At 38.8% G+C, this 21,875-nt stretch overlaps 1 protein-coding gene and 1 long non-coding RNA gene across 2 annotated transcripts; both read right to left on the bottom strand.

The window, feature by feature from the left end:
* Positions 1-7,627: 7,627 nt before the first annotated feature.
* Positions 7,628-8,325, bottom strand: LOC138895442 (uncharacterized). The gene is made up of 2 exons (XM_070180129.1): positions 8,233-8,325; positions 7,628-8,140 (listed from the first exon to the last, which is right to left on the bottom strand). The coding sequence occupies exons 1-2, from the start codon at positions 8,323-8,325 to the stop codon at positions 7,628-7,630; spliced, it is 606 nt and encodes a 201-aa protein (XP_070036230.1).
* Positions 8,326-15,376: 7,051 nt separating this feature from the next.
* LOC104088750 (uncharacterized) lies at positions 15,377-15,678 on the bottom strand. The gene is made up of 2 exons (XR_684636.4): positions 15,538-15,678; positions 15,377-15,448 (listed from the first exon to the last, which is right to left on the bottom strand). It is a non-coding gene; the product is annotated as an uncharacterized lncRNA (long non-coding RNA).
* Positions 15,679-21,875: the final 6,197 nt, after the last annotated feature.

The raw sequence follows: 21,875 nt of genomic DNA, 5'->3' as shown, positions 1-21,875 counted from the left end.
AATATGCATTAATTAACGACTGAAAAGATTAAATATTTTAAATATAACAAGCAGAATGTATTTGTAGAAAGATATATAAACTTAAAATAGACAAAGTTGTGTAAATGTGAATTAATGTAGGATATCTAACAGATATGTTTAGAGGACGACAATGCATTTACGATTGATTCATTAGCATATTGCCAGTTTAATGGCTTATTAATGGATTACATTAACAAAATGTGTTAGAATCATAAAAAAAAAAAGGCTCTCTACTTTTTAATTGTCAATTTGCTATCATAAAAATATCATGAAAAACGATTTACCCTTAAAACACTCCCTCCTTTACAATACTAGCATGAATTAAGGATTATGCATAGCATTAATGAGACAAAGCACCAATCACGAAATCTATTTTTATCCTTATTAATGAGTAAAGACATTTAGAATCTTTCAAAAATCATAATTAGAATAATTAATGTGGATATAATAAATTATATTAATATTATATTGTGAATATAATTAAATTACACTCAAATTATACAATTGAAATCTTTGAGGAGTTTATTTAATTGAATCATATTTGAAATTGTACACTGGATATAAAAATTATATTAAAATTTTACTATGGATCATAAATGTTATAAAAATTATATTGTGAATATAATAAATTATATTGTGAATATAATAAATTATATTGAAGGTATATTGTGAATATAATAAATTATACGAAAATTATACTTGAATATAATAAATTATACTAAATTATATTGAAAAACTCGTGGAAGTTATCTATGGTCCTATGAAGAGTGAATCGAATCATACTAAAATTATACTAATGGATATTTTGAAGACAAAGTACATAAAAGTTTTATACCTAAACACAATCAGATAACCAAAATATACCATGGATTTTAATTGTGTTTAGGTATAAAAATGGTATGTACTTCGTCTTAAAAATACATGGATATTTTGTTTACTTAATTGTGTTTAGGTATAAAATTGGTATGCACTTTATTTGCCAATTGATTAACATTTGCTTGGGTGTGTCGAGATTGGGTGTGAAATGGAAGATATAAAAATGGTATGCACTTTATCTACAACTTGATTGACATTTACTTGGGGTTAGGTATTGTAACGACCCGACCGGCCGTTTTGAGCTCTAGCGCATCGTTCGGCGGTTTGAGGCCATGAACATCTTCACTTCAGGTATTATGACTTGTACGCGTGGTCGGGATTGAAATTTCGGAAGTTCAAAGTTGATTTGGAAAGAAAATTCTCATTTCGGAAGCTTTAAGTAGGAAGAATTGACTAAGATTGAATTTTAGAGTAAACGGCCTGGGAATCGGGATTTGAAGGTTCCAGCAGGTTTGTATGATGATTTCGGACATGGGCGTATGTTCGGATTGGGTTTTGGATTCCCCGGGAGCATTTTGGCACCTATTGCGGAAGTTAGCATTTTGGAAGAATTTCATTAATTTAAGTTGAAGTGCATTTCAATGTTATCAATATCCGTTTGGGATTTCTAAGTCTGGGAATAGCTCTGTATGGTAATTCTGATATCGGGAGCGCGTCCGGAAGTGGATTTGGAGGTCCGTAGGTCTTTTTGTGATCATTTGGCAAAAGTTGGAAATTTGGATAATTTCGAGAAGTTTGACTGGGAGTGGACTTTTTGATATCGGGGTCGGATTCTAATTCCGGAAGTTGGATTAGGTCCGTAATGTCAATTATGACTTGTGTGCAAAATTTGAGGTCAATCGGACGTGATTTGATAGGTTTCAGCATCAAATGTAGAAGTTGAAATTCTAAACTTCATTAAGCTTGGAATGGGGTGCGATTCATGAATTCGCCATTGTTTGATGTGATTTGAAGGCTCGACTAAGTTCGTAACGTGTTTTGGGACGTGTTGGTATATTTGGTTGAGGTCCCGAGGGCCTAGGGTGGATTCCGTAAGGTTAACAGATCGATTTTTGGACTTAAGAATTTCTGAAGCTTAATGCTTCTGCTGTAATCGCACCTGCGTGACTTTGGCCGCAGGTGCGAGATCGTGGGTGCGGCGAATTGCTCGCGAAAGCGAGAAGGGACTGGAGCTGGGGGAGCCGCAGAAGGGAGTGGAGAAGTGCACCTGCGTGTGCGCAGATGCGAGGCAGCTACCGCTGGTGCGTAAATTGTGCAGATGCGCATAGCAGGTCGCACCTACGATGCTCGTAGAAGCGAAGAACTTCCGCAGGTGCAAGGTCTTGGATGGACAGTGAGGACCGAAGGAGCGGAATTTGGATCGCACCTGCGGAGCCGCATGAGCGGCTATTGGACCGCAGGTGCAAAGGTCGGGCTGGGCAGAATGCTTTTAAGCGGGGTTTGGGTTTGTTTCACCCATATTTTCATTTTGATTGGGCGATTTTGGAGCTTTTGAAGAGGGGATTTCATCATCTATTATGAGGTAAGTAACTCCCACCTATTTTGAGTCAAATACATGATTTTTATGTGGATTCAAACATGAAAATAGTATAAATTGTGGGGGGGTTTTGGTAGAAAAAGTAGAAAAACCTAAAATTTGATATTTTGGATTTTGACCATGAATTTGGGTATGGAATTGGGAATAAATCATATATTTGAGTTCTTAAAGTTATGGGTAATGATTTTCTTCGAAAAGTTTCGGAATCCGGGCACGTGGGCCCAAGGTGATTTTATCGACTTTTCGAACGGAATTGGGAATTGTTGTAAATAGGATTATAATGAGTATTAGAATATATATTTGTGGATTTGCTCATTTATTGACTAGTTTTGGAGCATTGGGCATCGATTTGAGTTGATTGAATGGCTTGGGAGCCGGTTATGAAACTTTGGAGGGAGATAAGTCTCCTTTCTAACCTTGTAAGAGGGAATTAACCCCATAGGTGAATTAAATAAATGTTTGTACCTATTATGATATTGTACGGGTAGCTTAGGACCCGTATCATGCTATACTTGGAATGTTTGTTCACTTACTTGCTAATATAATCACTTAGTCATGATAGAAATCGATAAAAGAATTGTATAAGGTTAAATTCACTCACTTGAAGGTTTGTATGAGATACTTGACTGTAAATGAGAAACTTGTATTTTCTTAAAAATAATTGTTATTTGTGGATCCGGTCGAGCGCCTCGGTAGTAAATAGATTCATGTATGGTTCGCACCATTAGACACTCTGGCAGTGCACAGTTAAAATATTTGTTGGATCGAGCCATACGACCTCGGTATGATTTGCTCATGACTTAATTGATTGTTTGGGGAATTATTGATAATTGATATGGCCTCATTGGCCGGAGATTTAAATTATTAAAAGATGAAGATAAATTTGGAAATCCCCTATTAACAAGAGAATTATTTACTTGTCTCATGTTATTGTGTTTACCGTTGTCTCATAAAAATTCATAATTTATCATATCATTGGTATATTGATTATAGCCTATAGTAAGTGTCTGAGTCGACCCCTCGTCACTACTTCTTCGAGGTTAGGTGGGATACTTACTGAGTACGCGTTGATTTACGTACTCATGATACACTTGCTGCATATTTTTGTGCAGGTACACCTATGTTTAGCGGCCTCGTGGGCGCAGGGGCACGATTATGGAGGGGACTTAGGTGAGCTGCATTCTATACGACGCTCCGCAGTCAATAGAGTCTTCTTCAGAGTACTTACATTTTTCTGTCCAATTGTATTCCGAACAACTATTGTCTTTTATTTTACATTCTTAGTAAATGCTCATGCACTTGTGACACCGGGTTTTGGGATGATTATGGGTTGCACTGTATTAGAAATGTTTAAAGATATTATTACGTATTTTGTAAACTACATCTTCTGCTATTTAATTGAGGGGAATAACTGTGATTTCAAAAATTTTAAAATGAGAATTTACTAATTATTGGTGTTGGCTTGCCTGACAATAGTGTCCGGCGCCATCACGACCTTTCGAATATTTTGGGTCGTGACAGGTATAATACTTGGTGTCTGAGTTTGGGTGTGAAAATGGAAGATATGGATGCATATATGAACATATAATAGACAGATATATATGTATAATATACTTAATATATTTTGTACATTTTATTAAGAGGCTATTGGAAAAGAATATAGGAGAAGTTAAACATGATTTATGGGCGGGAAGGGAATGATGTGTTGGCAATGAATGTATTTAGGAGATGATGGCAAGAATTAAGGAGATAAAAGTGAAGTCCTAACTTTTTAGGAGAGATTTTTGGGATGAAATTGCGACATTCTCGGACATCAAGAAGATGCCAAATTCTTTTAGGTATCTACAAATGTAAATAATACACTGCCTCATTTGATATATACTTAATGATGTTAGGATTCTGTATATACTATTATTTAAAAATATGATACTTATGAAAGTTTCCCTAAATGAAATCCATTCAGAATTCTTTTCCTAATTCTTGGCATTTAATAAAGTTACCTTATAGTTTTAAATTCTGCGTCAAAATTGAATATGGAAACATCAACCTTCCTACCTAAATAGTAGGCCTTTTTAATCAAGCAAATTCAAGCGTTTCTCTAATAGAAACTTGAAGCAAAAGTAAAACATAAAGAATATATGGAAATCTGCCGCAGTCAGAACTTTTCCTAACCTAAACTAAGTTTTCCCCTACCTCCTTTAATTCCCTGATCGTTGTTTCTTCTCTTTCAATGGCTTCCCTTACCAACCATTGTTTCTTCATCTTTCTATTAGTAATCTCCTCTTTCTTTTTCGCGCAGGCTGAAACTTCCCCGTTTTATTCCATTTACAGCCTCGGAGACAGTGATTCTGCTTCTACTTCTGATCATTTAGCCATTGTGCTTGGTCTGCCTTCTCTACAACATTACACCGAAGAAGGTGTTGAGTTTGAGTCCGGTATTAGTTTCATGACACCTGCAGCAACAGTTATGAGTCCCTTTTCCTTCATAAAGAATGGCATCCCAAGCGCCTCAGCAGTCTCATCACTCGCAGGTTCTTCAGAAAGCTATCGTGTTTATGGTTCAGCCTGGTTTTAATGATTACATGTACTCTCTTTTGCATACAAAATCTATTTCTGAAGTGTCCAAACTTGTCCGTGATGTTGTGGAGACAATCAAGAGTTCTATCGAACAACTGATCAAAGATGCAGAGGCCAAACACTTTGTGGTTTCTAGAATTATTCCAATTGGTTGCCTTCTAGGTTTTCAAACGATGTTTCCCGATAATAGCAGGAAAATTCAATGTCACAAAGGACTAAATTTGTTTGCAACATTGCACAATGATCATCTATGGCAAGCGTTAGAGGAGCTACGATTGAAGTACCCTGAAGTTGAGATCATATATGCAGATTATTTTAAGGCGTTTATGGCAATTCTACGCAATCATGCATTCTTGGGATTTAAGACTAAGTGATAGAATTCAAGGGTCCACCAAATTATATAGAGAACTAGGTTCTCTATTAGTTCCCAAAGATATAAGTTCCTACAGAAACCACGCACACTATAGTAAATAATGACAGGAGGAATTTTACGTGAAAAATTTCTAGCTCAACCGGATTAAAAACCATGACCTACCCTTGTAGGATTTCAACTTCACTAGTGAGCAACTTTCACATTACAACCTATGTAACCTATGAATTAACCTCTTAATCCCTCACTATCTTGTAAAACACTATTACAAGTCATTTTGTAATAACTCTATTACAAAGACTTTACAGCTCGACTAACTCTAGCCAAGACAGAAACACAAGGGTTTATGATTTACAAAGGGTTTCCTACGCAATGTTTCTAAACAAGATAAGTAGGAATTACAATTGAAGTGCTTTAACAAAGGTGCAACACAACTAAGGACATGTGATGACTCAATACAAGAAGCTGGTCCTTTGTTATGTTGTTCTTTGTTCTTGATGCCCTTGAGAATCACTTGCAAGATTGACACAGACTTGAGAGAATGTTGCTTTTCATTCTTGAATGTGCAAGTGTTTTGTTTTACCTTTTCTTGATGTAAATAACTCATTTGTGACATCACTAGAATTATGTAAGCAAGTTAGATAAAGAGCACTCCCCATAAAGTTGACTGCTGCACTGTAGCATGTGCAGGCAACAACTTTACAGCTCGGGCAGTTGACTTGTGCAGTTTCTCGGGAAACGGTAGCTATCTATTCCCTCTGTTGTTCCTTTGACTCTGAAGAGTTGAACCATATCCCAAGTTGGAACCTTTTGATCTTAAGGTCTTGAGAATGTGTAACAGGTTCCTTATCTGGTTCTTGACAATAAGTTTGTTAGATCATCAAAACATAACAGGGATATACATATAGCCTATCAATTTCCCCCGTTTTGATGATGACAAACTTATAATTCATGTTCCCCCTAAGAACCAGCATTTCCTAAGTTCCCCCTGAATCAGTTACCCAACTTGTTCCCCCTGAATTATTTTTCCCCCTTTTGGCATCATAAAAAGATTAGTAACAGGCTTACAAAAGAAAGAAGTTTAGCTTGAGTTGACTCATGCCACTTGTGTGCACACAACATGACTAAAAACAGAGTATAAAGAGCAAGACGTACACAGCAAAAGGATGAAACTTCTATTAATTTTTGGAAATTAAGCAGGGAGTAGTTCCATTGTTACCAACACATCCACAAAATAAAAAACAGCAAAAACAGAAGTACCAATCATAAACATCATCAGAACTAAAACAAAGGACAGACACTAGCATTTGATACTGGAAAGGGAACACGTTCTAGGGAGCACTGGAGTGGAAAGGCTTAGATGAAGAGGCAAGGGTTTTAAGAAGGATGTCCATGCGAGCATTAGCTGACATCTGCTCATTGAGCAGTTTCTCCTTCAGGTCCTCAACTTGTTTCCTGAGGTTGGCATTTTCTTTGGTCAGACGGGCAACCTCTGTGCTGTGAGAGCTGTGAGAACTAGGTGCCTCCTGAAGCTAACTTAGCTGACCCTCAAGAATGGAATTCCTTGCCTTCAGCTTCCTTATCTCATCAGTGGCACTATTTTAGGCGTTGATCAACTAGGAGATAGTAGAAGTGCTGCCAACCCCTCCAACCTTATCAATACACTCACATTCCTCGAGGGTGGTCTTAGAGAAGGTTTGCTTACGAGTACCCACTTTGGAGTTTTCCAAAGGGACTTTGAAGAACTCAAAATCTTTAGTAAGGAGGAACCCGTAAGGCATCCCATGATTACCATCCTTGAACTTTGCCACCTTCTGCATGTGTTCTATCATGATGCCAGGCATGTTGATAGTTGTGTATCTATCTAGTGCTTCCATGAGAACCAAGTCTGCCCGAGATATAATGGACCTTTGTTCTATACGAGGGAGCAAAACCTTGTTCACCAATTCAAACAACAGTTGGTACACTGGAAGGAGGGCCTTCTTATGTACCTGTTCCCCTTGTTGGACTGCCTTATCCTTCAAGATAGCATTTCTAAAGTTCGAAGAGCAGGTTCCCTGAACAGAAGACAAACCCTCACCAGGCACTCCCAAGATAGTTCCCAGTACAGCAGAGTCCATCACAAGATCAATACCATTCACCATCACACAAATATGATCATCCTCAACTGTAAAAATGTCGGCATAAAGACTACGCACTTCGTCCTCATAAACTTTGGGACAGTCACCTGTGAACAGGTGTGTCCACTATTGAAATTCACAGATCTCCACCAATTGGCGCATGCCAGCCATATCTAGAATATCAAGGGCAAATGTATGGCCCCATAGCACCTTTTGATTTTTCAATTTTTCCTTGCTAGCATCCTGGGTATCATCAATCTTGGTCTTTTTGGAGGAACCAGGTTCCTCACTAGCATCACCCTTCCTTTTTACTGATGTGCGAGCACTCTTTCCTTTCTCAGCAGATTTCCCAGACACCTTTTTCGTAGACACTTTTTCAACTGATTCTTCTATCACTTGTTCCCCAGATTCCTCAACTACCTTTCCACAAGATTTTTCATCCTCAACCTTGCTCAAGTCAATTTCACTCACAGATGACTCCCTTTTGGACTTTGGAATAGTAAGTTTCTTTGAAGACTTACGAACCAAGGAACCAGGTTCCTCTTCTACCTCATCATCAACATCAACGACTAGTGCAGGAGGCACTACCTTCTCATTTACAACCTTTCCATCTTTCACCAATCTCCTCTTCTTCGTTTCCTTAAAACTGACTCAAATTCTTCCTTCTTCTGCAACCTATTGATAGGTCTCTTAGGAGTTGGCACTTGAGTAGTGGCATGTCTACTCCTAACCTTGATAAAACTAGCAATAGCCACATTATCATAATCATCTACACCGTCCTCATTCTCCCCTTCAGATAACGATCTCATTTCAGGAACAACCATGGACAAAGGCTCAGCGTAGAAGTGAGAAGAGGAAGTAGGATAAGTACTGACCTGGGTTGCTTAAGAGGAACCAAGGGTTGGCTCCTCTTGGGTGGAGGGATCAGGTCCCTCAGTTGGTGCCCCAGTAGTACTATCCGGTACTGATGTTTCAACAGGTGAGGACACAGTGAGGATGACACTTGGAACATTTTGTGTTTCCTGATTGTCAGACATGGTCGAGTGTATTTAGTTGAAGAAGAGAATTTGAAGAAGGGAAAAAGGGGAATTTTGGATTCGTGATATGAACAGTTCTGAAAGTGACTGTGAATAGATTTATTTGAGAGGAGATATAGACCGGTTGGGGTATCAATTTTGGGTATTCGGGTCGCTTTATAAAGGGTGAGACACTTTGATTCAAGAAGCAAAAAGAAATTGACAATATAATGACGTGGCACCATTTCAGCCGTTTAAAAAATTATGCATGAAAGTATAAAGGAGCTACTAACCTGTGTCAAAGGAACCTGGTTCCCTCACAGAGTTTGAAAATGTAAGCCTCATCCTTTGACCAATCGTGCAATGCATTAGCTACTTGTCTGCTCTGTAATCGCCATTCATATCTACATGTAACGGTATAGAGATGAGTTAGACTTTGCTAGAAAATACTTTTTAGCTATTTTACCTATACACTTCTTTCATAGCCAATCATCGTGGGACCAGGTCCCTGGCTAGACTTCATCACCCCTAGTGCCAAGCGATTCTTTTCAAAGTTCTCTCTGCTCAGTGCTTTGGTAAAGATATCTGCAATTTGATCTTCTATGCTGCAAAACTTCATGCAGATGAGCCCTTTCTCAACATTGTCTCGAACCTTTCTAGCGGCTGCTTGATCCACAGCAGTGGATCATAGCAAGAGGCAGTTGCCACATACTCAGCTTCAGCAGTTGAAAGGTCCACTGAGTTTTGTTTTTCTTGTGCCCCGTGAGATTAGACACGAACCCAGAAAATGTGCCATACTAAAAGTACTTTTCCTATCCACCAGATAAGCAGCATAGTCAACATTAACATACCCTATTAAGTCAAGGTTATCTCCTGAGGGATAGTAGAGAACTAGGTCCTGCGTTCCTTTGAGATACCTTAGGATTCTTTTGGCAGCTTTCAGATGAGATTTCTTGGGATTAGACTAAAACCTGGCACACAGTCCCATACTGAAAACGATATCTGGTCTGCTTGTTGTGAGATACAAAAGTGATCCTATGATCCCTCTATACATGGTCTGATTTACATGGGAACCAGGTTCATCCATGTCTAGACAAGTAGTTGTGGCAATAGGTGTGTCAATAACTTTGGATGCTTCTATATCAAACCTTTTTCAGCAGCTCCTTGATGTACTTCTGCTGACTTATCAATGTCACCTTTTGAGATTACCTCACTTGAAATCCCAAAAAGAAATTTAATTCTTCCATCATACTTATCTCGAACTCACTCCTCGTGAGTTTTGCAAACTCTTCACAAAGAAAGTCGGTTGTGGCTCCGAAAAAGATATCATCAACATATACTTGAACAATGAGTAGGTTCCTCCCTCGTTTCTTCAGAAAAAGAGTGTTGTCAATTTCCCCTCTTGTAAAGCCATTTTCTAGAAGGAACTTTGACAACCTTTCATACCAAGCCCGGGGAGCCTGCGTTAGCCCATACAATGCCTTGTCCAATTTGAACACATGCTCAGGATACTCGTGATTCTCAAATCCAGGAGGTTGCTTGACATAAACTTCTTATTTTAGAAAGCCATTCAGAAATTCACTTTTGACATCCATTTGAAACAATTTGAATTTCATATGAGACGCAAAGGTAATGGGGATTCTGATTGCCTCCATTCGTGAAACTGGGGTAAATGTTTCATCATAGTCAATCCCTTCTTCCTGATTGTACCCTTGAACTACAAACCTTGCCTTTGATCTGGTTTGAATTCATGAATCAAGAGGAGTGATCACATTTTCCAGAGGATGTGAACTTTTGTGTTTTCAGTTAGACACCCGAACCTTGTTGTGGGAAGGTCCAGGTATTTCTGAATGTGATTCTCTCTCTACATGTGGGGTCCCTTGATCTGCATTAGCAACTATGTTTTCAGCTTCAGTTGTTGTGATTGAGGAACCAGGTTCCTCTATGTTAGCTGGAGATTCAGATGTGCCATTGTCATTTGAATCCTTGACGTGACTCATCATGTCAGTTTTTCCATTTGCCATGTCAATGACTTCACTAGGGACAATTGACTATTCTCCCTCTTGATCAATCTTATCATGTGAATCCTTCCCACATGAGTGGTGAGATTCATCAAAGATCACATGTATACATTCCTTAACACATTGCATCGCACACCTTGTGATCCTTGAAGCTTGAGTTGGGCAGGCCACAAACCGGGTCCTTCTTGACCAACTTGTTCAGCAACGTGAAACTTGCATGACCCAGCCTTCTGTGCCATAGTTCAGCATCATTATCAATAACACTTAGACAGCTGAGATCACCAGTCTTGTTTCCCTTGTCACAGATTTGGGAGACACTTAACAGGTTGTACTTCCACCCATTCACGTAGTACCCATTTTCAATTGAGTGAGAAAGAAACTTCCCAATTCTTCCAATTCCCAGAATGTATCCTTTTTTGCCGTTTCCAAAGGATACACTCCATCCTTGCAGGTATTTGAGTGAAAGTAAATCATTTGTACTCCCACTTATGTGCTTCGAGTAACAACTATCCATGTACCATTATTGGCTGCTCCCTTTCACTGCTCCCTGGAAAAGGAAATCAAGGGTTAGACTTAGGAACCCAAACAAGTTTGGGTCCCTTGTAATTGAGAAAGGGATGAATCAGGACCTTTTTTGTCCAAGCAGGCATCATGCATCTTTTATATGAGGGACCACGTTCTCTAACAGTAGTTACCTTTTTAGCAAAAACTTTATTTTTCTGTTGAGACTGAAACTTGGCCTTACAAGTTTCCTTAAAGTGCCCAGTATTACCACAGTGAGTGCAAAGCCAGTTATCAGGTACAGTAACATACTTTCTATGAGGGTTGTAAGGAGTCTTTTCCCTTTGGAACCCTATCACTTTCCTTTTACCCCCATTGTTTTTATACAAGGCAATGATAGCATCAGAGGACCAGGTTCACTTGAGTGATTTTTCTAGATCATTCTTAACACCGCCTAGATCTTCCTGAAGTTGTTTGTTTCTCTCAAGTTCGGCACACAGACTAGATTTCACTTATTTTATCTCATCTTCAAGCATAAGGTGTGCCTTACTTGCAACTTCCTTTCCCTTTTGGGTGTTCATAGGCCTACTTTCCCTTCTGAGTTTCTCAATTGTTTCCTTTAGGTCTACAACTACTACTAATAGGTCATATCTCTCATGCTCTATGTTTGCACTTCTCTCAGTCAAAATATCCTTTTCCCTTTTTAAACTCTCAATGGTCTCTCTTAGATCAGCCATAACCACCACTAGATCATCTCTCCCATGTTCTATTTCTCCTAGTTCCTTGGTTAGCACATTTCTATCACTAATGAGACTGTGATAAGGATCAATTAAAACATTAGCCAAATATATAAGCTTTTTTTGAGAGTAAGACTTCAAATTTCTTTGAACATCCAGAAAGTTTACCACATCATCATCATTGTCTTCATAATCATCAGATTTTGCCATCAGGGCAAAAATGGAATCATAAGCAACTCCTTCACTTTCTACTACCATCATGGAGGTGTCACCTTGTGCATCATCTTCTCCAGATTCGCTAGAAGAGTCTCCCCATGCAGCAAGAGATTGTTTCACAATATTATCAACAATTTCTTTTCTTTTAAATCTTTTGTTAGGAATCGGGTTCTTCTTGGCTGCTTTGTCTATGTTGTGCTTGTACTGGTCTTACTTGAGGAGAGGGTAATCCTTGATGAAGTGCCCTGGCTTCCCGCACTTATGACATATGTCCTATCCTCTTGGCTTGCTGGAGCTGCCCTTCTTCGGAATACCTCTATTTTTGCGGACCATTTTCTAAAATCTCTTTGTCAAATAAGCCATATCAGCATCCTCACCACTTGATTCATTATTGTCTGTCTTAAGGACCGGGTTCTTCTCCCTTTTGGGTTCTCTTATCTCATGATCCTTTTTCTTCTTAATTTCATAAGTTTTCAAATTACCAATGAGTTCATCAATGGTTAGCTTTTGTAGATCCTTTGCCTCCGTGATAGCATTTACTTTGCTTTCCCAGGAACCAGGTAATATACTGAGTATTTTCCTGACAAGTTTGTTCCTTGGAATGATTTCTCCTAGGGAATAGAGCTCATTGATGATAGAGGTGAAGCGAGTATGCATGTACTGAATGGACTCATCGTCTTTCATCCTGAAGAGTTCATACTCAGTGGTTAGCATATCAATTTTCGACTGCTTGACTTGAGTTGTCCCTTCGTGTGCTATTTGGAGTGCCTCCCAGATCTCCTTGGTAGATTGACACGCCTAGACTTGGGAACTGTCACTGCTGGTTCTCCAATGGTTCTCATAGGAACGAAGGGACCATCGCAGATAACATCCCAGAGCTATGAATCTTCAGCCATGATAAAATCATGCATCCTTGTCTTCCACCATCCATAGTATTGGCCATTAAATCGTGGTGATCTATAAGTTGATTGACATTCTTCAAAGTTTGGTGGATCAGCCATGAGGATCCTTTCTAGGGGTTAGCCTGATAGAAAGAACGGGCTCTGATACCAATTTATAGAATTCGAGGGTCCACCAAACTATATAGAGAACCAGGTTCTCTATTAGTTCCCACACATATAAGTTTCCACAGAAACCATGCACATTGTAGTAAGTAAATAACAAGAGGAATTTTACGTGGAAAATTCCCAGCTCAACGGGATTAAAAACCACGACCTACCCTTATAGGATTTCAACTTCACTACTGAGCAATTTTCAGATTACAACCTATGTAACCTAGGAAGTAACCTCTTAATCCCTCACTAGCTTGTAATATTCTATTACAAGCCATTTTCTAATTACTCTATTACAAAGAATTTACAACTCGACTAACTCTAGCCAAGACACAAATACAATGGTTTATGATTTACAAAGGGTTTCCTACGCAATGCTTCTAAACAAGCTAAGTAGGAATTACAATTGAAGTGCTTTAACAAAGGTGAAACACAACTAAGGACATATGATGACTCAATACAAGAAGCTGGTCCTTTGTTATGTTGTTCTTTGTTCTTGATGCCCTTGAGAATCACTTGCAAGATTGACACAGACTTGAGAGAATGTTGCTTTTCATTCTTGAATGTGCAAGTGTTTTGTTTTACCTTTTCTTGATGTAAATAACTCATTTGTGACATCACTTGAATGATGTAAGCAAGTTAGGTAAAGAGCACTCCCCATAAAGTTGACTGCTGCACTGTAGCATGTGCAGGCAGCAACTTTACAGCTCGAGCAGTTGACTTGTGCAGTTTTCTCGGGAAACGGTAGCTATGTGTTCCCTCTGTTGTTCCTTTGACTCTGAAGAGTTGAACCATATCCCAAGCTGGAACCTTTTGATCTTAAGGTTTTGAGAATGTGTAACAGGTTCCTTATCTGGTTCTTGACAGTAAGTTTGTTAGATCATCAAAACATAACAGGGATATACATATAGCCTATCACTAAGACATTGATGAAGGTTTGTTGTGGTAGTACTGACAGTGGTCCGTTTAATTTTGATCCGCATAAGAAGTGTGGAGAGGAAGGAGTTGTAGCATGTTATTATCGGGCTTCGCATATACATTGGAATGGATTTCGACTGACACCGGAGGCTTCGAAGAATATGATTGATACTCTTTTCAGCAAAAACGGTTTGGTATTTCCAGAGTTTAAGTTCACAACAAATCATCATATAGTTGTAGCAGAAAGGCACCGTTCCAAGGTTTATGGACGATTTAGAGATGGTCTAAGGCATTTATTGGAGTTGCATGCTAATAACGTAGTGGACTACTGAAATACTAGTATTTGTTTTGATCTGTCCAATCTGAGTCGCTTTAATTTTGCTGATGAGATTCGAACAAGCAAAGAATTTTGTATAGGGTAGGCCCTCAAATATTGTTTTGTATGTACAGTGGGTTGGTCTAGTGGTGAGTACCCTCCACTTTCAACTAAGAGGTTGTGAATTCGAGTCACCCCAAGAGCAAGGTGGGGAGTTCTTGAAGGGAGGAAGCCGAGGATCTATCGGAAACAACCTCTCTACCCCAAGGTAGGGGTAAGGTCTGCGTACATACTACTCTCCGCAGACCCCACTAGTGAGATTATACTGGGTTGTTGTTGTTGTTGTTGTTATATGCATAGTGGCTGATACCCTCTTCTTACTGTATACCTTTCTCTTTTACTAATCAATATGCAATTCTTTGATTTGTCTTGAATGATGCAGTGTCTCTTGTTTTTGTTTTTCTATGTTTAATTTCTGACACTGAAAATTTGAAAATTGAGTACATAAATTAAGGGGAATGGGTGCTTTAATTAACAAGTTAGGGGAGTGTGACCTATCTGATATTCGAGGTAAGATCTTTTCTATCCTTGGATCCCCAGCATTTGAGTTATACAGCTCGGATTAGCGCAAATATGACGCAGATGACTATATGTGGATGTTGTGGCCTTAAAGCAGGCTGTTTTTGTATAAGAAATGCATATGGAAATGTTTGACGTTAGTGTTTTTGTAAAGTAGCCAACTCAGATGCACATGAAGGACAAAGCTTAACTGATGTATTTAGCTACTGGCACAGAAAGTGATGTTTTTAATGTACTTGTCTTCAAAGTCTAGAAAAGAATCTTGTTATGGTTCGTGGAAATATCTACTTGATTTATGGTTAAACAGAAATGAGAAATCCTGAGGATTCTCACTTCCTTTCAATTTCTTCTGCCCATATTTCCTCCAATTGTAGCCATCTTCTGCTTTCTGTTCTCTAACATATTGAGATGGTTGATTGTAATGTATTGGAGCTGGATTACTCTGCATGTTCTCTTGGAAAAGCTTTGAACTGGAGCCACTTCAGTTTTCACCCCAGTAGTTTTGCTGTGGGGAGTTCATTTTGCTGGTTAAGTTTCCTACTGCGGCAATAGATGGGCTAGAGTCCTCCCCAGGGTGAGAGTGGGTGACATCTGCACCAAAAACTAATGCTAGGACTGTCGCTGACAAGGGGAATTCGCCTTGATATAGAATAAAAAAGCACAGTGTTTCTTCCTCCCACCTTCACATTGATTTTCAGCGCTACATTGGCTAGATCGATACTGTTTGCTCATCTTATATACTCTTACATGTTTTGTGAAACAGCACTGTGAGACAACTCCTAGTTCAGTCTCACAAATTCGCTTCTTCAGATCACCTGAAAGGAAAATGCAACGCAGGCTTTCTACCGGTACACACCAGTAGGTGCCGAACTGAACATAAATGAAAAACAACCGATGAGACGAGATTTAAATAGTGTCAACAGCACTATATAACTTATTCATCATATTCCATTGGCCAACTTGTGGCAGGTAGTCTTTTTCTCGACCGTTCACATGATACTTAAGCTGCAGAAATACATACTCATTACTGAAATCCTAACTAAAATAAACTTTTTCACTGCACAAATCAAATTTAAGCAAGAATGGTATCCCCAGGGATAGTAAGACCATCCCCCCTCAACCATGAGAGGAATCACTTTTTTGATAAAGCCCGTGGAATGTGTTAAAGATGTGTTAAAGATGGAATAGGGATCATAACACGGGACTAAAAAATAGCAATCATTAACTAATATAGCCCGTGGCAAGGCAGGACAGACTTTCCCTCACCATAAAAGAAGAAAACAAATGATTTTATTTACATTAATCTTTTGACAGGAAACGGAAGGCCAGCATGTAGGAACACCACTACTTGCAGCTAGACATGATATGACCTAATACAAAAGTTCTCTAATAACTAAATAAGCCTACATACGTCAACTCTCTTGTTGGTTGAGATGTTAAACACGAAATGCAATACTTAATTGACCAAAAAGTGTAACCCTTGGCTCAAATAATTAAACTTATGTATTAAGGGGTTAAACCTAGTTAATAATAATATTTCTAGATGCGAGTTCCGAAAGCGTGACTAACATTGGACAGATCCGGTAGAAATATAATAATGATGCGCAACAATCATTTCAAGTGATGTGGGCAATAATAGAGCATTAAATAGCAACGAACAATAATAAATGACATTTAAGTAAATAGAAGGAACGATTCACCCAATAAAGGGGGAACTAGGTGGTTATTCCTCCAGACAATGATAGATGACAGACAAATCCTTGAATGTTCGAATTATCCCCGGATCTGGTGGAAAGTATGGAATAATATGGACAAAAATCTTGGTGAAAAGGTGATATTTGTGTCTTAGTAAGAGAGAGAGAAAAGATCTTTTGTCAAAGTGTATTCTTACAAAATGAATATCACATGCCTTACACCATTGTCTTCCTTTTCTATTTATATGAGTCATTTCCTTAACAAACCCTAATAGTAGAAGTGCAGAGAATATTCACTAGAATATTCTCTTTAATATCCTATTTTGAAAATTAGCCGTTACAACTTTGCCAACGGTGCTCGACGTCGACCCTTGTTGACATCTCGGCCATGAAACTCGCTGCTTCCTGGTCGACCTCCACTGATAACGGCTTGAAGACTCTTCCTTTAGCATTATCTTGTCCTAAATATTCTAGGGCAGATTTTGACTTATACAGTTAGTCCCTCCACTTATTAAGGTCGGCCTCATGCGGGCTTGATGAGCGAATTCTGTTCGTAGTGGTCGAGATGATTGGACGAGGGGGCAACGTAGCCTTTCATGAGCCGCAACTTTTGGGGTTACGTTGTTCCTGGATCAAAGTGGCGTTATGACGTCATACATCATTTATGATGCGTTGCGTCGTTTCGCAAGCGTTTATTGGTTGGATTGTCGCTTCGATAGTTGTGCTAAGTAATGATGACCTAATTTCTCGGTTTCGATGCCTAAGCTCTTATAAATAGGTATGTGAAGACACACACTCGAGTTTTACAGATTTCCCATATCGAAACCTTGTGCCTTCTTTTTCTTATTCCATTGTTGTGCATCTTCTTTCCCTGCCCTAGCAATCCCTGTTGTTTTTAACTCCTTGTTACTTTGAATACCCTCTCTTTCGTTTTAACTATGTCTAATCAATCTTCTGGTCCCAGCGAGGAAAGTTACCCGGTACCTTTAGTGATGGTTTTCCCTACTCACGCGGAGGGCATCTCCGCTGCCATCGAGGATGAGAACTTCCCTATAATGGAGGAGATAGTTCCTCGTGGTGAGAAAGTCAGGTCTGATTTTTCAAAGGCGCCTGAAGTTGAACTCGAAATCTCCGTGTCCGCAATGAAGTAGGCCAATTTATTAGAGTTTCACTATATTAGTAACAGAAACAGTGGATCTTTATACAAGTCATGGAAATAGCTGCACATAACCTGTCGCAATTGCAATGTCTAAAGTGACAAGGGGTGGAAGGATGACAAAATTACCAATTGTAGCAAAGAATACTGAGTCATTCCTCTGAGAAACTTCATTCAAGTAGGCTTGTTTTTTGATGTTTCTCTTCTGTGAAACAATTAAGAACTTGGTGCTAACCTTCTTCAGATTCTTCAAGGGAATGCTGAAGTAATCATCACGATCTCCAACCAACTTAGCAAGTTGATCACGAGTTGTAGGGATTACCAGATCTACTATCACTTTCATAACCTGAACAAGGATCTAGTCAGTGATGGTAAGGAATAATTTAAGGGGTATTCCACTCTCAATAACAAAAGCGGAAAGGAAGCAAAGATCTAGTCAGTTGCAATTCGTCTCACGTTAATATAATAAAAAAAGTATTTTAAAATATTGAATTTTGAGAAGCAAAAAACGACATAATTTGGGACGGATGAAGTATATCATACAATAATATTCTTCATACATGGGTGATGTTTCGCCATAATTCATTATTTACCTTATATTTTGGTGTTTTACTCTTAAATTGTGCGGCACTTGAGCTTAATTGAGTTGTTTTTATGTGTAGTGTGGGGTCCATCCCATGAATGTGAAAGGAAGACAAACTTCCTTTGACATAAAGTACCATGCTGCCAAATCTACAGGAAATGTGATTTGGGTAGTCAGATTTTTCATTACTTTCACAAGGTGAAAGTTTGACATTTATATTATGATAATGTCATCCATGATGCAAGCAAGGAGAATTAGATGTCTATAAATAGATAGCTCCTGATTCAGTTGAAGATACACAAAACAAAGAGAGAAAGAAAGAGTGAGGTTTCATAGACAAGGTATAAGAAAATAGTCTGTGAGAAAAATAGAGAGTGAGCGATATTGTAGTAAGGTAAAAATATCAAAAGAGAGTTATTTCTTTTGAGTGTTGTAGTGGTCTTTGGAGTATTTTACTCGGACCTACAAAGTGTAAAATTTCTTGCTATAGTGATATCAATTGCTCGTCTCGGGGCCGTAGTTTTTCCCTTATTCAAAAGGGTTTTTCACGTAAATATCTTGGTGTCGTTATCACTCTTTTATTCTTGCTAATTACTGTATCTCGGTGCTACGTTATTATTTCGCTTTTATTACCGTGAATGTTATTTCTGTAGGAAGTTTATTCCCAATAACTGGTATCGGAGCACAGGTTCTGCTCGTTCAATGAAATACTATTCACTGTCAGTAGTACTATACTCGGTGAAAAACAAAAATGTCCGAGTAAAGTAAGATTTACGGAGATAGCGGTTTCTCAACATGACAAATAAGGATGAGAGATCTCCTCATTCAACAAAGATTACACAAGGTACTAGATGCTGATGCCAAAATGCCTGATACCATGAAAGCTGGGGATTGTGCTGACTTGGATGAAAGGGTTGCTAGTGTAATCAGGTTGCACTTATGAGATGATGTGGTAAATAACATAATTGATGAAGACACCGCACGTGCCATTTGGACAAGTTTGGAAAGCCCATACAAGTCCAAAATTCTAACAAATAAATTATACATAAAGAAGCAGCTATACGCCATACATATGGGTGAAGGTACGAATTTTTTGTCACATTTAAATGTGTTTAACGGACTAATCATACAGTTCGCCAATCTCGGAGTGAAAATCGAGGAAGAAGATAAAGCCATCTTGCTATTGAACTCGTTGCCATCTTCGTACGATAATTTGGGAACAACCATCCTGCACGGTAAGACTACCATTGAGTTGAAAGATGTCACATCGGTTCTTCTACTCAATGAGAAGATGAGAAAGAAGCCTGAAAATCAAGGACATGCTCTCATCATAGAAGGTAGAGGCAGGAGTTATCAAAGGAGTTCGAGCAACTATGGTAGATCCGGAGCTCGTGGGAAGTCTAAGAACCGATCCAAATCAAGAGCGAGAAATTGCTACAATTTTGATCAACCAGTTCACTTAAAAAAAGATTGTCCAAATCCAAGGAAGGGTAAAGATGAAACTAGTGGCCAGAAGAATGATGACAACACAACCTCCATGGTGCAAAACAATGATAATGTTGTCCTCTTTATAAACGAGGAAGAGGAATGCATGCACTTATCAGCTTCAGAGTCAGAATGGGTGGTTGATACAACAACTTACCATGCCACACCGATAAGAGATCTTTTTTGCAGATATGTAGAAGGTGATTTCGGCCTTGTTAGAATAGGTAACACAAGTTATTCAAAGATTGCGGGGATTGGTGACATTTGTATCAAGACAAATGTCGGATGCACATTGGATCTGAAGGACGTGCGACATGTACTAGATTTGCGGATGAACTTGATCTCGAAAATTGCATTAAATCGTGATGGATACGATAACTATTTTGCAAATCAAAAGTGGAGACTCACCAAGGGATCATTGGTGATTTCAAAGGGAGTTGTACATGGCACGTTGTACAGGACAAATGCAGAAATATAACAAGGTGAATTGAATGCGGCACAAGATGAGATTTCTGCATATTTGTGGCACAATAGAATGGGTCATATGAGCGAGAAGGGATTGCAGATTCTTTCCAAGAAATCACTCATTTCTTACACCAAATGTACAATGGTAAAACCTTGTGACTACTGTTTATTTGGTAAGCAGCATAGAGTCTCATTTCAGACATCGTTTGAAAGAAAATTGAATATACTTGATTTGGTATATTCTGATGTTTGTGGTCCAATGGAAATTGAATCGATGGGCAGTAACAAATATTTTGTTACTTTTATTGATAATTCTTCACAAAAATTATGGTTTATATTTTGAATACCAAAGATCAGGTGTTTCAAGTTTTCCAGAAGTTTCATGCTATGGTGATAAGGGAGACAGGCCAAAAGCTAAAGCATCTCCGAAGTGACAATGGAGGTAAGTACACTTCAAGGGAATTTGAAGAGTATTGTTCGAGTCACACATGAAAAGACAGTTCTTGGAACCTCACAACACAATGGCGTAGCCGAAAGGATGAACCACACCATTATGGATAAGGTGAGAAGCATGCTCAGAATTGCTAAACTGCCCAAGTCATTCTAGGGTGAAGCAGTTCAGACAGCCTGTTACCTGATCAATATGAGTCTATCAGTTCCGTTGGCATTTGACATCCTAGAAAGAGTTTGGACCAACAAGGAGGTGTCCTACTTGCATCTGAAGGTGTTCGGTTGTAGAGCTTTTGCACATGTACCAAAGGAGCAGATAACAAAGCTGGATAATAAATTTGTTCCTTGCATATTCATCAGATATGGAGATGAAGATTTCGGATACAAATTGTGGGATCTTGTAAAGAAGAAGGTCATCATAAGCAGAGATGTAGTCTTCCGAGAAAGTGAAGTTGGAACTGTTGATGATATGCCAGAGAAGGCCAAGAATGGTATAATTCTTAACCCTGTTACTATTCCTTCTACTTCTAACAATCCCACAAGTGCAGAAAATAGGATCGACTAGGTTGCCGAGTAGGGGGAGCAACCTGGTGAGGTTATTGAGCAGGGGGGCAACTTGATGATGGTGCCAAGCAACTGTATCACCCCACTCAGGAAGAAGAACAACCTCAACCTCTGAGGAGATCAGAGAGACCAAGGGTAGAGTCATGTAGGTACCCTTCCACAGAGTATGTCCATATTAGTGATGAAAGGGAGCCAGAAAGTCTTAAGGAGGTATTGTCTCATCTAGAAAAGAACCAGTGGATGAAAGCCATGCAAGAAGAGATGGAATCTCTATAGAAAAATTGCACGTACAAACTGGTTGAACTTCCAAAGTATAAAAGACCACCCAAATGCAAATGGGTCTTTAAACTCAAGAAATATGGAAATGGAAAGCTTGTCAGATACAAAGCTCGATTGGTGGTAAAAGGCTTCAAGCAGAAGAAAGGTATTGATTTTGACAAAATTTTCTCACATGTTGTTAAAATGACTTCTATTCGAACAATTTTGAGTTTAGCAGCTGTAAGCACCTAATTTTTGACTATGTGTGAATATTTTTTCACTCATACTCTCACTTTCCCCATACACTTCCCTCACATAATCCCTCCACCAATACACATGGATACTCACAAAAAAAGAAGGAGA

This window comes from Nicotiana tomentosiformis, chromosome 7 (assembly GCF_000390325.3).
Source record: "Nicotiana tomentosiformis chromosome 7, ASM39032v3, whole genome shotgun sequence".
NCBI classification, from domain to species: Eukaryota; Viridiplantae; Streptophyta; class Magnoliopsida; order Solanales; family Solanaceae; genus Nicotiana; species Nicotiana tomentosiformis.
The sequence above is the reverse complement of the archived record's forward strand: the minus strand, read 5'-3'. Positions and strand labels throughout refer to the sequence as shown.